The sequence below is a fragment of the Dermacentor variabilis genome, chromosome 1 (assembly GCF_050947875.1).
Source record: "Dermacentor variabilis isolate Ectoservices chromosome 1, ASM5094787v1, whole genome shotgun sequence".
NCBI lineage: Eukaryota > Metazoa > Arthropoda > Arachnida > Ixodida > Ixodidae > Dermacentor > Dermacentor variabilis.
This window is the reverse complement of record NC_134568.1, coordinates 211901328-211914906: the sequence shown is the minus strand read 5'-3', so window position 1 is coordinate 211914906 and position 13579 is coordinate 211901328. Positions and strand designations below refer to the sequence as shown.

General features: G+C 44.5%; 1 protein-coding gene across 5 annotated transcripts in view; it reads right to left on the bottom strand.

Moving 5' to 3' along the window:
- The window catches only part of LOC142592456 (uncharacterized), a 155918-nt gene that overhangs the window by 24000 nt on the left and 118339 nt on the right, over positions 1–13579 (bottom strand). For 4 of the 5 annotated variants that reach the window (XM_075704008.1, XM_075704006.1, XM_075704007.1 and 1 more), the window contains one exon: positions 7985–8204. In XM_075704008.1, the coding sequence (XP_075560123.1) occupies positions 7985–8204 (220 nt within the window). Of the gene's footprint in view, positions 1–1996; positions 2565–7984; positions 8205–13579 lie in introns of those variants that run through there. The other variant, XM_075704010.1, reaches the window with a different exon arrangement.

The window sequence follows — 13579 nt, the reverse complement described above, 5'->3', positions numbered from 1 at the left end:
AGCACACCAGCTGGCAGCTCACTTCGCAGAAAAAATGTCCTTCATAGATTTTTCAGCTGAAGCCGCTATTTCGAGTCCGTCCTCGCCGTCATCGTGAGCGCCAAAGAAGCGGCGCAGTAGGTCTGCCGTATCCAGCGCTTGTGCAGGCATCGGTACGTTCGGTTCGCCAATATTAGGCTCCGGGGTGTCGTCGACACGTTCGTCGCTGTCGTCATTAGGCATCCCCGTCACCGCACGCAAAATTTCTGCCTCCGTTAGCTCTTCCGTTGGCACCGCCTCCGTTAGCTCTTCTGTTGGCACCGCGTCAGCATCGGCACTGACGTAAGTTCAGAAGGTGGCGCAGTTGGGCACAACGCCGATGTCAAGGAGAGCGTCCCATGACGCTAGGGCTTGGTCGCCCGCGGCACCTTCGTTGGTGGCAGCACCGAGGTCTTCGCTGTAACCGCCGCTGCTGACGCCAAATGAGGCATGCCGGAAGCAATTGGCAATCGTGCTTGCCGGTACAGCCATCCAAGCAGCCTGTAGCCTCTCAATCGCCATGTACAAGTCGATAGTAGACTCGCGCTTAATGCTCATATTGAGCAGAATCCGGTCGATTACATGCTTGCGGTAGCCCGACTTAAAGTTCATGAAAACTCTTAGGTCGAGGGGTTGCACAACTGCAGTGCAGTTTGGTGGCAAGAAGCATAGCTCGATGTTTTTGAGCACAGCGGTAGTGTAGTGGACCGCGCAGTTGTCTAGTACGAGGCATATCTTCCGGTTCCGCTTGCCCAGCCGTTCGTCCCACTCTCGCAGCCATTGTGCGAATATTTCTCTAGTCATCCAAGCCTTACGGTTGGACACATAACTCACTTGGAGCTTTTGTTTACCTTTGAAGCATCATGGTGAAGCACTTTTGCTGAAAACGAGGGCCGGCACCTTTTCCGACCCACCCATGTTGGCACAAAGCAACATGGTTATGCAGACCTTGCTCTGCTTACCGCCCTGGCAGCGTTTACCTTTGAGGGCCAAGGTTTTTTGTGGCGGCATCTGGTAGAAAAGGGCTGTCTCATCTGCGTTGAACAAATCCTTGGCACTGTATTTTTCTAGCAGCTGTCCAACGTTTGTCTCCACCTACGCCACTGCATCTTCGCGGTCGACAGACTGCGCTTCCCCACTGACAGCCCTGCCGACGATGTCGTTCCGCTCCTTGAAACGCTGCAGCCAGCCTACACTCTCCACAAAATCGTCGTGCCCCATGATGCACACGATGTCCCTCACTTTGTGCCACAACAGTGCCCCACTCACAGGAGTGCCGCTTGATCTTGCGTCCAAAAACCACTTGAAGACCGCCTTCTCTACAGCTTCGAAAGCGGGGGCTCGCAGCTTCTTTCTGTCGCCTTTTACGCCCACGCAACAGCACTGGTGACAGCTTCTTTGCGGCTCAACATCGTCGACAGTGTGCTCAACGCTATGCCGAAATCACCGGCCACTTCTTTCCTTCTTCACACTAGACTCGACGGCTTTCAGCATAGCCACCTCCTGATCAATTGATATAGTTTTATGCTTCCGTTTGCCGTCGTCCATCTCCTTTCTGGCGGCGGGAACTCGCACGAACGAACCGATAGAAACACCGATATTGTTGATTCGCACAGAGGCAACGACAAGCAACAACAAAACCGCAGTCGGCGCTGTCCCACGCACGCAGTGGAAGAGCAGAAAAGTCCACCAGTTCCACGGGAAAGGGGAGGCCGGGAGACGCGAATGTTGCACGCTATAAGACATTGACCCGATGGGTACCAAAATGATAAGTAAATGCTCGTTGTGGGGCGGGGAAAAAAAAATGCCAACGATTACGTTACTTCCTAAAGCGAAATTTGAGTGCAGCTCTTCAGCTGTTTCGGATTTTCTATACACTGAGGCAAATAATTCGAGCAAGACATGTATGTACAGTTACAACTTTTTATTCTTCACTTCTTCAAGAAACACTCCACTCCCAGTTCTTGATTGTCATGAAGGTAGCTTTGTGGTCGGAGAAATAGATGGATATATGCTAGACTTGCTGCACCAATGCCTGGTTCGGCGTAGCGCACCTCTCGATTATGGCGGCGACGACGCTGGGCCTCTGCTCGGGCAGCTCGTTTAGCAGCAGCGGCAGTCGAAGGACTTCCACCGGTTGCCTCACTCATGGCTCAGAAAGAACTGGCTGAGAATAAACTATTTATATAGGGAGACAGATTATACTATAAGCCATCTGTGAGCCTTGAACAATCCGTCTGGTGCAGAACATTTCGCACCAGCCACCGCAAACGGAGGAGAGGAGAGGGGAAGGGGTACACGCAGTGGTGAACGGCGGCGGCTATGCCTATCGGCTTGGGCAGCAGCTCATCATCGAGATCAGCCGCCACTGAGCCGCACATGGGTGGCAGTGGACGAGCGAAGAGAGCAAGGCTCGTGCTGTGCACGAGAGATGGCACCAGGAGTGCGCGCAGCTAGAGCAGCGTGCTGGCCCTGGCTACAGAGCTGGTTATGGCGAGGCACAACGGCGCCGTGAAACGCAGGAATGGGCACCAAAGAACTGAGCTCTAAAGAAAGATTTGTTATATTCATTGTAAGGAAATTTTAGCTTTGTTAAAATGAGGTTTTCAATACATGGGCACCTATTTGAATTTCAAGGGGAATCACGATAGCTTCATTATATCCATTAGTTTGTTATATCCTGTTTTGTTATAACGGGGTTTTACTGTATTCACCAAATATTGTACCAGATTCTCAGGAGCAGATAAGATACATTGTGCTTTGTATACCTTTAAGTTATATGCTAGTAAAATAGTAAACCAAAAAGAGGTGCATAGGGTTCGTACAGAACATCTGACTCAAAATTCAAGGACAGTTCAAGGATTTCAAGGATGCTACAGGCCACATTTCAAGGAGAGGGAAGAAACCATATTCGTACACATACACTGAAAAATAATGAAATCTACTTTCACTTAAAGGGACACTAAAGTCAACTACTAAGTCAAGCTAAAGTGATAGATTAGTGCGCGAGAATCTGCAAGGCGTCAATATCATAGTGAACAGAGCCTTAATCGAGAAATCGAGTTAATGCAGGACATGGTTAGAGACTCCCCCGGGACATTCAAGCACTTGCCCGATGACGAAAGTACTCCTGAGTTAAATTCTGTCACTAGCACTCAACTACTCCTTGCAAAAAAACATTATATTGTATTATGAATTGAAATAAATTGCTACTTCTCTAGTCCCATTTCATGTTTAGAAAAAAGAACTCATTGAAATTTCTATTGACAATGAACCGGGTGGTCGAAAGGTTTCGTTTTCGCTCGTCTCTGCGCTGTCCACGCTTTTGCATTTCAATACTTTCCTGATCGCGTAGTGCTGCGCTGGTTTTGCTGGCTCGTGAAACTTGCACAAGCTTCTAGTAGCAGAGAATTAAATTTCCATGTGATGTCGCGGAATGCCCGAATGGTCTACGCCACTTGACCAAAAAAGCAGTTGCAGCGGCGAATCCGCCGCTCTATCTTGGCTCGGTTACGGTGACAACTTCTAGCCACCATAGCTTGATGCCGCAGTCTGTCAGGCGCCGTTTTACTCACTGATGGCAGCAAAGAGTGGTGATGGCATATGCAAGGTCACCACTCCCCCGGTTGGGTGGCGGGAGATTTGAATTTCGAAAAAGGTATTCGACCCTTCAAATCCAATTTTCTAGTAAACCAAGTCCTTTCTTGGCACGAAACAAGCGTTGCAATGCCTCTGGAATGGTATTTAAACAGTCCACGTCGACTTAGTATTTGCCTTTAGTGTCCCTTTAACTGAAAGCAGATGGTGAGATGAACACACACTTCAAGCTCTTCAAGTTGCTTCTATAAGTTGATTTTTCCCATCATAATGATGTCAATTGCCTTCTGACACGATGTTTAGTAGTGTCTCACTTGAGTCAAGTATACTTGTGTTAATGCCAAATGGCTGAAACTAACTTTCCGCCACGCTTTTCTAGAGCCTAGGGCTCGAGAATACAGGGTGTTTCACTTAACTGGAGTCGAACATTTAAAATATGCAAATGCCACGTATCTGGTCAGAACCAATGTAATTTGCTGGCACTTGGAGGAGCTTAGGATATTTTTTGCATTCTGCCCTAATTAGATAACTAGTCTTATTTAATTAACTTCTAAATTATTATAGTTAGATGAAAAGTGTCAATGAGAAAATTGTACAGTAGCATGAAAAATTCTTGATACAGCTTTCTGTTGCTCAATTTGTGCCACATAAAACTGTTTTCTAGAGCGTGAAAGAAGCCCACGAGTACACGCGAAGTCCCTCGAGCGGCAAGTCGCGTGGCCATTTTGCGTGTATTCACAGGCTTCTTTCACGCTCCGAAAAACACTTGTATGTAGCGCTTATTGAGCAACAGAAAGCTGTACGGGGAGTTTTTCATTTTGCTCTATAATTTTCTCATTGACACTTTTCATCTAATTATAATAATTGAGAAATTGATTACTTAAGACTAATTATCTCATTCAATGATACCCTAAAAAATAATATGAGTATCTCCAAGGCAACAGCAAACAACATTACCTTCATGCAGTCCAGCTACGTGGCATTTGCATGTTTTTAAAAGTTTGGCTCATGTTACGTGTAACACCCTGTAGAGCCATGATGGTTGTGGTGTGAACCTACTAGCAAAACAACAAAATGGTGGAATGGCTTGGTCTCTTGATCTGGCTTTGTCAAGCTAGACAATGGTAATGGTAACAAGTCCGTTGTTGGTGGCTGTGGACATGCCACATTGCAATCGTTTAGCGACATTCTCAAAAGAGAATAATCTAGCGTTCTTTTTTGATAGACAATGTCCATGGCATAGTCCCTATGCGGAGTTCGTTACTTTGAATGTTCAAACGCTGACCTTAACCCCAGTTTTCAAGAAATTCCAGGACCACATTTATTATCAAGGAGTTTTAAGGGCTCTTGAACCTCTTTTTCTGTATTCAAGGTTTTCAAGGATTTCAAGGAGGTGCACAAGCCCTAGGTACATACTGGTTCCCCATAAGAAATGGCATAAATGCATAAGAAAATGCTTTAGATTACACCAGGCTCTACAGTGATCAAAAGTGGTTGAACAAGGGATATTGCTGGAGCCAATGTTTCGACAAGGGGACCTCTCACCATCTTCGACCAATACTTCTATGCCTTAATAAAGACACGCACGCTTGTCAAAACATTGGCCAATGTCCCTCTTCAACCACGGTTGAATTCTTTATCTTCCTGTGATCCTCTGTCTTTGACCAGGCTTTAATGACTGACGAGCCATTAGTGAAAAATAAATAAATAAATAAATTAGAAGAATTTAACTGCATCAAGAATGTATTTTTTTACCACTTGTTCTGTTAATGCAACAATACTTGACAGGTGAGTAGCTATTACAGTTCGTTCATTAAATAACTAAATTGCTTAATTCTTGAATTACTGGCTTTAAGGCTTATGTTGCTATGATAGGATTGCAGGGGCACCCTGCAAGAGGCTAGCGCAGCTTTTATGATATTAAGAGCCTTGTTCTTTGCCGTAATAATTTTCAATGAAAATTCGCATGGCCTTGCTCAAATTTTGAAACTGGGCGGTAAATAAGCACCATAGGCACTGCTCACATGATGCTCGGTGTGGTCATAACACAAAGCATCTTACTGTGATGGCTTGCCAAGGCATCTAATCCGTCACTGTACAGTTGTACTGCAAGCGATGGTCTGTCGCAGCCAGTGAGCTTAGGGAAATACAAGGTGGCCTAAAGAAAGCAAATGTGCATGCTCATTGAGTTTCCTTTTGGAATCGGAATGAAGAAAGGTGACTTTTCGTTGACAAATATATCAACAACAAATGACACTGTTAAAGCTATGTAAATTGCTTTATCTTCCCATTGCACCCCCCCCCTTGCACTACAGCTGTGGTAACATGAGCCTTAAATGGGTAATTATAACATTAAATATTTTTGTTAATTAATGCCTTGCAATGGCTGCTTGCCCATATATTGTTCAATGAAAGCATGGGAGAAGTAGTGATGTGTAATTGTCATAATGCTCAAATTTTCTTTTCTAAAAATTCTGTTTCCACTAAAAGGAGCCACCTGTTACAGTAGAATCTCATTGATATAGTCCTGTTAGTTGCGTTTTCCCAGCTCTTAAGCTTTGAAGCACTGGTGCCGTTTATATCCTACACGGTCATGCATATTAGCTTCATCTTTGTTACGTTTGACTCCCCAGTTGTGACATTCAAAAACTACGACAGCCCACCGCCGCCGCAGCATCGTCCATCTGCGGCACCTACATTAACACCCACATGTTGCCGCTGAAAACACTCAATTTCCAGCATTGCTGAGTGGCACAGTAGGATGCCAACGCCATGTTGAGATGGTAACCAGTTGCTGATTTCAACATGGCTGACGATGTCAAAAGCTAAGAGGAAGTGGACTGATGCCCAAGTGGTTGCTCGACACTCTCGTAAGCTGTCATGGTATTTGATACGCTGCATGGTAACATTGACACACACTGTTGCATAGAAACTGAAAAGGGTTGCGACTGCTTGAGAAGAGGCTGTTATTATTGAATACAATCAACGACTGAATTTTCGGACGCCCAAATTTTCGGACATGCCTGATATTTCGGACGTCTTCGCAGCATCGCCACGAGCCCCATAGAATCAATGTATAAGGGCATTGGAAGTTTCGGACGCTCGAACCCCCCCGCCATCCAATTTTTCTGACTTTTTGACGCGATGGAAGGTCCTTTGGCTCTTCGCACAGTGCCCTTGCGAAGGAAATTGACTTGCAGCCGAAGCATATCACCGCTTTGAACCACAACTAGCCGAATCTAGCTGTCACACAACGATTTGGTCTGGCCACGCTGGCTATGTTCATCGCCGCACTTCCACCTCCGGCGGAGTTTTTGGAGTGGCGCCATTTCGTTTGTTTGCGCAGGCCACGTTTTGGCTAGCGTGGTGTGTGGTTGTGCTGTTTTGTCAAGTGTGCTCTGCGACGCTAGGCCTAGGTGCTTCGACGCTTGTCAGCGAACTCCACTGTTTGCAACTTGAGGATTTCGCTTGCCTTCGATGGCCCCCACTCCGTCTTCGTTGTCCTTGCCGATGGCATCGAAGCGCGGAAAGCAGTACCATCGGTTAACGATGGAGAAGAAAGCCATCATTATTAAGCAAGTTTTGAGCGGCCGATTGCAGGCTGACGTGAGCAAGGAATTCAGCATTTCTAAGCAAACAGCAAACAACAATCAACAAGTTTTTCAAGCCACTGCAACGATAACACCGGCTGCCCGACGATGCACATGTACATAATAAACCGGCAGTCGGCTGCACACAGAGTTTTTAAACGCCTCTTTTTATAGCCACTTCACTGATGCTTTGGCAGGGTTTTGGAAGCCTGGTACTTCGCCCTTTACCTCTAGATCTGAGAAAAAAAGAAAAAAGGTGCGTTTTTTTGCATGCATTCATTTTTTCGGACTGCCTGAATTTTCGGACGTGTTTACGTTTTCTAGAGGGTTAGAAAATTCGGTCGTTGACTGTATTTGACCCAAGTGACAGATGAAAATCACAAGCTTCACTTAAGCGATTTACAGCTGCAACTGTGTGAAATAGAACTATTTAATGTTCAACCGTACTGTCAAGTAGAGATAACGAGCATTGATCAGCAGGTTTTCAATAGTTTGGTTGCTTTCTATTCACATAAAGTTTTGAGTGAGAGCAGCTTTTTGCCTCATTTATACTGCTGCAGCAAGCGTTATCGGATGTTAAATTTTCCCAGATGGCGCATTATTTTTTTTCTTACTTCCAAAAGAAATGCATCAAGGTAGTTCTACAGTATAGTAACCATACCATGTTTGCTACTGTTTTATGAAGTTTTATCACAAAATTTAGGGGACCTTTTACAATAAAGTTCTGCCCACACAAATGGAGCAGACAAATTTAGCACTCAGCACTGCTTGCCATGTACCTTCAGGCAACTGCAGTCCTTCGCCCTCAGTGCTAGCTGTAGAGTTGGCTGTGCTCGGGCTGGAAAGCTGGGCAGGCACCGCAAGGAAACCTCGTTTATGGTCTGACATGTGGTTGGTGTAGTTCTCCTTGCTTACTGAACGAAAACTGCATAGTGAACAGGCATACAATCCATCCAAGCCAGGATGCTTGTTTTTCATGTGCATCTTGTACGAGATAGCCTGGAAAAAAAAAAAAAAAAAAAAAAAAAAAAGAAGAAGAAGAAGAAGCTTTATGCAGCTCAGCTTACACAGTTGTAGGAAATTTGGGCACATCAACACACTAGAGTATAACTGGTTGAGCACATTACCATGAAAGCAAAAAAGAAAAGAGTCTGCTCTGGACACACTGTAATATCCCTACATAGTGTGAGCACGCTCATAAGTAATACCCATCCCACAGACAAACTAAAGTACATTTTGAGCAAGTGCACTACAGCGTGCTGAGTGTCATTTTGGCGGCGCGCTGCTACACAAAAAAGAGAAGTGTTCTTTCAAATTGGTGGCGATGGCGATTGGGAGCATGGCCGTAAACAGCCCAAGAGCAAGAGTAGTTCCTTGCCATTTCTTTCTTTATTTATTTTTTTTTGCAGTGTGGCACATTTTATTACCTTATAATGTTAGCAATTAAAAAAATCATAAAAAATTATTACTGAATGTGCTTTAAATATTACTTATTTTTTTATCATTGCTAACGAGGCTACACACTTCGCCGCCATGAAGTGTATTCACCGTAAACACTCACCGACGAGTGCACTCTGCAGTTAAGTGTCACTAAGTGTTCCTGTGTGGCAGCCTGCGAGTGACTCTAGCGGCGAATTGAACTTGCTCAAAGTGCACTAAAGTTTGTCCATGTGACCGGGGCATACGGGAACCAACAAATGCAACTGTACTTTGAACTACTAAAGCACTCACAAATGGAACATTCACTCATGTTCACGTTCACACCCACTCATACGATTTACATTCACACTTGCATCCACTCATACTTGTCAACATTCATTCATAAAATTAAATTATAAGGCTTAAGATCCTGAAACTGCATAGTGGGTTATGAGGTACGCCATAGTGGAGAGCTCCAGACTAATTTTGACTGCCTGGGGTTCTTTATGTGGACCCATATGATGCAAGTATACAAGCATTCTTGCATTTTGCCCTCATTGAAATGGAGCCACCACGGCTGGGAATCGAACCCATAACCTCATGCTAAGCATCAGAACACCATAGCCACTGAGCTGCTGCAACAAGTGAGAACAATAAAATGCACGATATATGCATATAAAAGTGATGCTATGCAAATGCTAACTTAAAGAAAAGTAACTAAGAAAAAAATAAAGGGCGGGGGAAGGAGGAGGGGCATGTTGATTAGCATTTAAAGAAAGAAAGAAAGAAAGAAAGGACACACCATGCCAACCAATTATTTTTCGAAGCTGTGCAACAATGACTTAATTTTGGATCAGTTGAGCTAGTCATTACACACCCATAAATGCTACCTTGGACAAGTACAGCCTTTTGAATACAGCATTAAAGCATAGTCACTATTCACAGTACAGTTAAAACTCGATCCAACGATATCCGATTTTACAAAGTTCCCGCTCTAATGAAGAAATTTCCATTCCCTGACAGGTACCCATAGCGTTCAATGTTGTCATCAACCCAAATTAACAAAACTAACTTGGCCGAACTCGATTTAACGAAGTCTTTTCTGAAATAAATGTGAGAAAAAAGTGGTGATTTCGTTCTAATTTTGACATAGATGGGTTATTCATCGAGCATGCGCTTTAAAGCTATTGCGTTAGAACATCTAGGTGCCATGGTCACGGCCATAGCTTTATTTTGATGAGGCTGCATGCTGCACTCATGCGTGGAACAGCAGACTTAACACCACCTCGGTAGGGATGGCTGTTGTTTTTGCTTTTGTTATATCATGGTTTTATGCAACGGATGGCTGGATTAGCAGCACATAAAATGCCGCAGTAGCTTTTGCGTCTCTCTACATTACAATTTTAGATTTCGAAGGACCGAAAAATTCCTTTCTTGATTTTACAAACTTCCAGATTTAACGAAATAATTCGAGCATGGTCATCACTTTGTTAAATCGAGCTTCAACTATATTTTAGTAACAAATGAAGTTATTAAAAGTAGATGACTCAACAGAAAATAAATTATTTATTCAACCTTGCCAAGTTTCACATCAGCAGTCAAAGTGGGTCATGAGGGACGCTGTAGTGGAGGGCTCATGATTAATTTTGATCACCTTGATTTCTTCAACACACATCCAAAACATGGTACATGAGTGTTTTTGCATTCTATCACTGAAATGCAGCCGTAGCAGCAAGGAATTACACCTGTGACCTTTTGCTCAGCACCGCAATGCCATAGCCACGGAGCCACCGCTGAGGATATTCAGAAATTCTGTGATTATTGCCAGTGAGCACATTTAACTAATAAATTTTTCCTTCAATTTACTAGTGAATTCATGAGTTAATTGAGGAACTCAAGCTGGTAAATGCTCAAGACATTTCCATGGAATTCCAAGACTACCACCAGTTTAGGAATAAATTAAATTACAAGGTTTATTGTTTCACGCAAACACATGGGCTATAATTAATGCCATAGTTGGGGGCTCCTGATTAGAGGTCTTGCCCACAAAATCTTATTTGCCATGAAATACGCTCATGTCCGATTTATCTTTGTCCCATAGTGTATGATGAAGGCTTTCGGGGACATTGATACCTGGGAATATAGCGGCCAATCTGGTTATACACACAACAAAAGTGGGCTCTCAGCACACATTTCAACTCAAAATTTGTCCCGCCACAGTAGCTTAGTGGCTCTGGCATTGCACTGCTGAGCTCGACGTCGTAGGTTTGATCCTGGCTGTGGTGGCTGCATTTCATTGGGGGCGAAATGCAAAACGCTTGAATATGTAGATTTAGTTGCACTTTAGAGAACCCCAGGCGGTCTAAATTAATCCAGAGTGCGCCACTGTGACATGCCTCATAATTGTATTGTAGTTTTGGCATGTAAAACCGCAGGATTTAATTAACTTGAAAATTCAATTTATTGATTTGTGCCTGCAATTCTTCAACTCGTGCCATAAAAGCAACACAAACTAGAGAACGCTTGCACAGGCTATCTCGGGCTGACCATTGATAACACATGGCAACATGACACCATTTCCAGCTCCTGAAATCACTTCCGGTACTTGCAGTACACAAGAGCATGGCCTTCAAGATTGGCTTCTGTTACACACGTGCAAAAAAATGTTATTAGATTTTTTAGGCCATCACTAGGCATCATCACATGGGAAGAGAAAGCTACTTGAATCACACCAGGGTGTCTACCAAGTTGAAATTTCCAAATTCCCTGAGTGCCTTTGCCCATTTCCCTGAGTGATGCAGAACTATGTTTTATGTCAAGACGGGCTGAAACCATATCGCCTGATGCTGTCACTATCGAGTAAGCACATGAAAAAAATTAAAAAGCGACTTAATCCAATTTGAATACTAAGGAGTAGTGTTTATGTTATTCAAAAAAAGAATAGAAGCAGGGGTTAGTAAAATGCACAGCAAATAAAGTGTCTTCGAAAAAAATTGCAAATAAGTCGGACATTCACAAATACGAATAAAAAGGCGATGCACATAGAAGCAAATATATTCGAAGATGAGCTATTTCTATCAACTGATAGCAAGCTCAGTGGTATGAGGCCCGAACTCTGTCACAATTGAGATTCTCTCTCAACCGCTCGTAAGTCAACCTCAACTGTCCTGACATACTCTCAGCCCGCGCACGACGCCTGAGTGTTGTGTTTCACTGCTTTAAAGAGTTTATTTTGGTCTGAATGCGGGACACCTGCATCTCGGCATCAGCCAAAACTTTGTTTTTTGAGCTCAAGCTCCTTCAAAACGGCGGCAGCAAGCTTCCTTTCCCGTTTATTCCTCAATGCGTACATCATTTCTGTTCCTGTCCTCCTTCTGCCACTCGTTCGCCCCAAGGACCATTTGAAGCATCTTGGTCCGTTGCACAGTCCACGGCCAATTTTTAGAACTCCCTAGGGGCAGCGAAAACGTTTGAAAAATCGGCCAGTTGGAAAAAAGTAAATGCGTGTCATTTACTGCCCTTAGGGGCTCAAACCGCCACAGGCACGTTCGAAAACGCTCTGAAGGCCTGTCGGTACACATATTAGGCATATTGGTGCTCGTACTGTGACAGGAAATACCGGGTGCACGTGTGTATAATTAAGGAATACATACTGCTTTCCGTGGCAATAGCCCCTTCCTACGCTTGTTATGCTTCACTGCAATACTTTTGCGTATGCTTCACCATGTAACATTTCTGTACAAAGGCAAAGCTGACTTTCGGGAACCGGCATTATGCAACGCACCGTGTTTTCTAAGTTTCTAAGCCAATCGCGAGGACCACAAAAGCAGTGTTTGTGCCATTGCTGACAGCAGCTAATTCTTTCAATAAAAAAACTCGGCACTCAACGGCAAGAAGCTTCATAGCGAACGTCGAAGCAGCTAGGCCTAGCGTTGCTGCAGTGGTGGCAATGGCTGCCAGCAGATCTGCGTGCGAGAGTGCCGGTTCGAGGTGGCGAAGTAATCAAAATGGCAGCGGTGGTGCCTTTGATTATTGCCGTTTCGGACCTGCGGTCACGGCAAAACGTCCGGAAAATCGGACGGCGAAGGGTTCTTGCGTCAGAAATTTCACACGTTCTGATACGTTGACTCTATGGGGTACGTGGCGGTGCCGCGAAGCCATCCAAATTATCGGGAATCCGGAAAGTCGGTCGTTGACTGCACACTGGCAACTCATCCAGCCGACGACAGGGTGTCAAAGACGATTCATTGCGATTCCTGTCTGTGGCTCGAGCCAGAATTACCGCGACTTTCGACCCTTCCAATAAAATTGCGCTAATTTTCCCTGATAGAGGCCCAAATTCCCTGAGTTTTCCCTGACTTTTTCCAGACTACTCAAGATCCCTGAGAATTCCCGGTTTTCCCGGTTGGTAGACACCCTGCACACATTCCTGTGAGAGGACAAGCATGGCAATGCACTTGTGCTCCCCTGCGCTTCTGTTGCTTTCCTCTTTAAGACTGGGAAAAAGGTCTATAGAGAAAGCCATGCAGAAGGCTTTACTTCTACTGTATGATTAGTAATAAATTATATTTAAGCTACTTTTGTGAAAATTGTACTTTGTAAAAAGTGCACTTCCTTGATCAGAACTTCAAACTGCAGAGCAAATAAGCAAACAAATAAGCTAATAAATAAAAATGGCAAAGGATTAATTTACCTCAGTGTTGCTCTGCCATGCATCCAGTGGCGTAGCTAGCTTGTCTGGCACCCAGGGCCCATGGGTCTTCTGTCACCCCCCCCCCCCCGGTGTAGTCAAGGAAGGCGAGGATATTGACAATTTCTGGGTGTCTTCAGACGTATATGACACCCCCCACTGGCACCTTGCACCCCCCCCCCCCCCGTTGCTACGCCACTGCATGCATCACACTGTTGTTTCATCAGAATTTTATCTGACTTAGTAACAGTTTTTCTGGTGCATT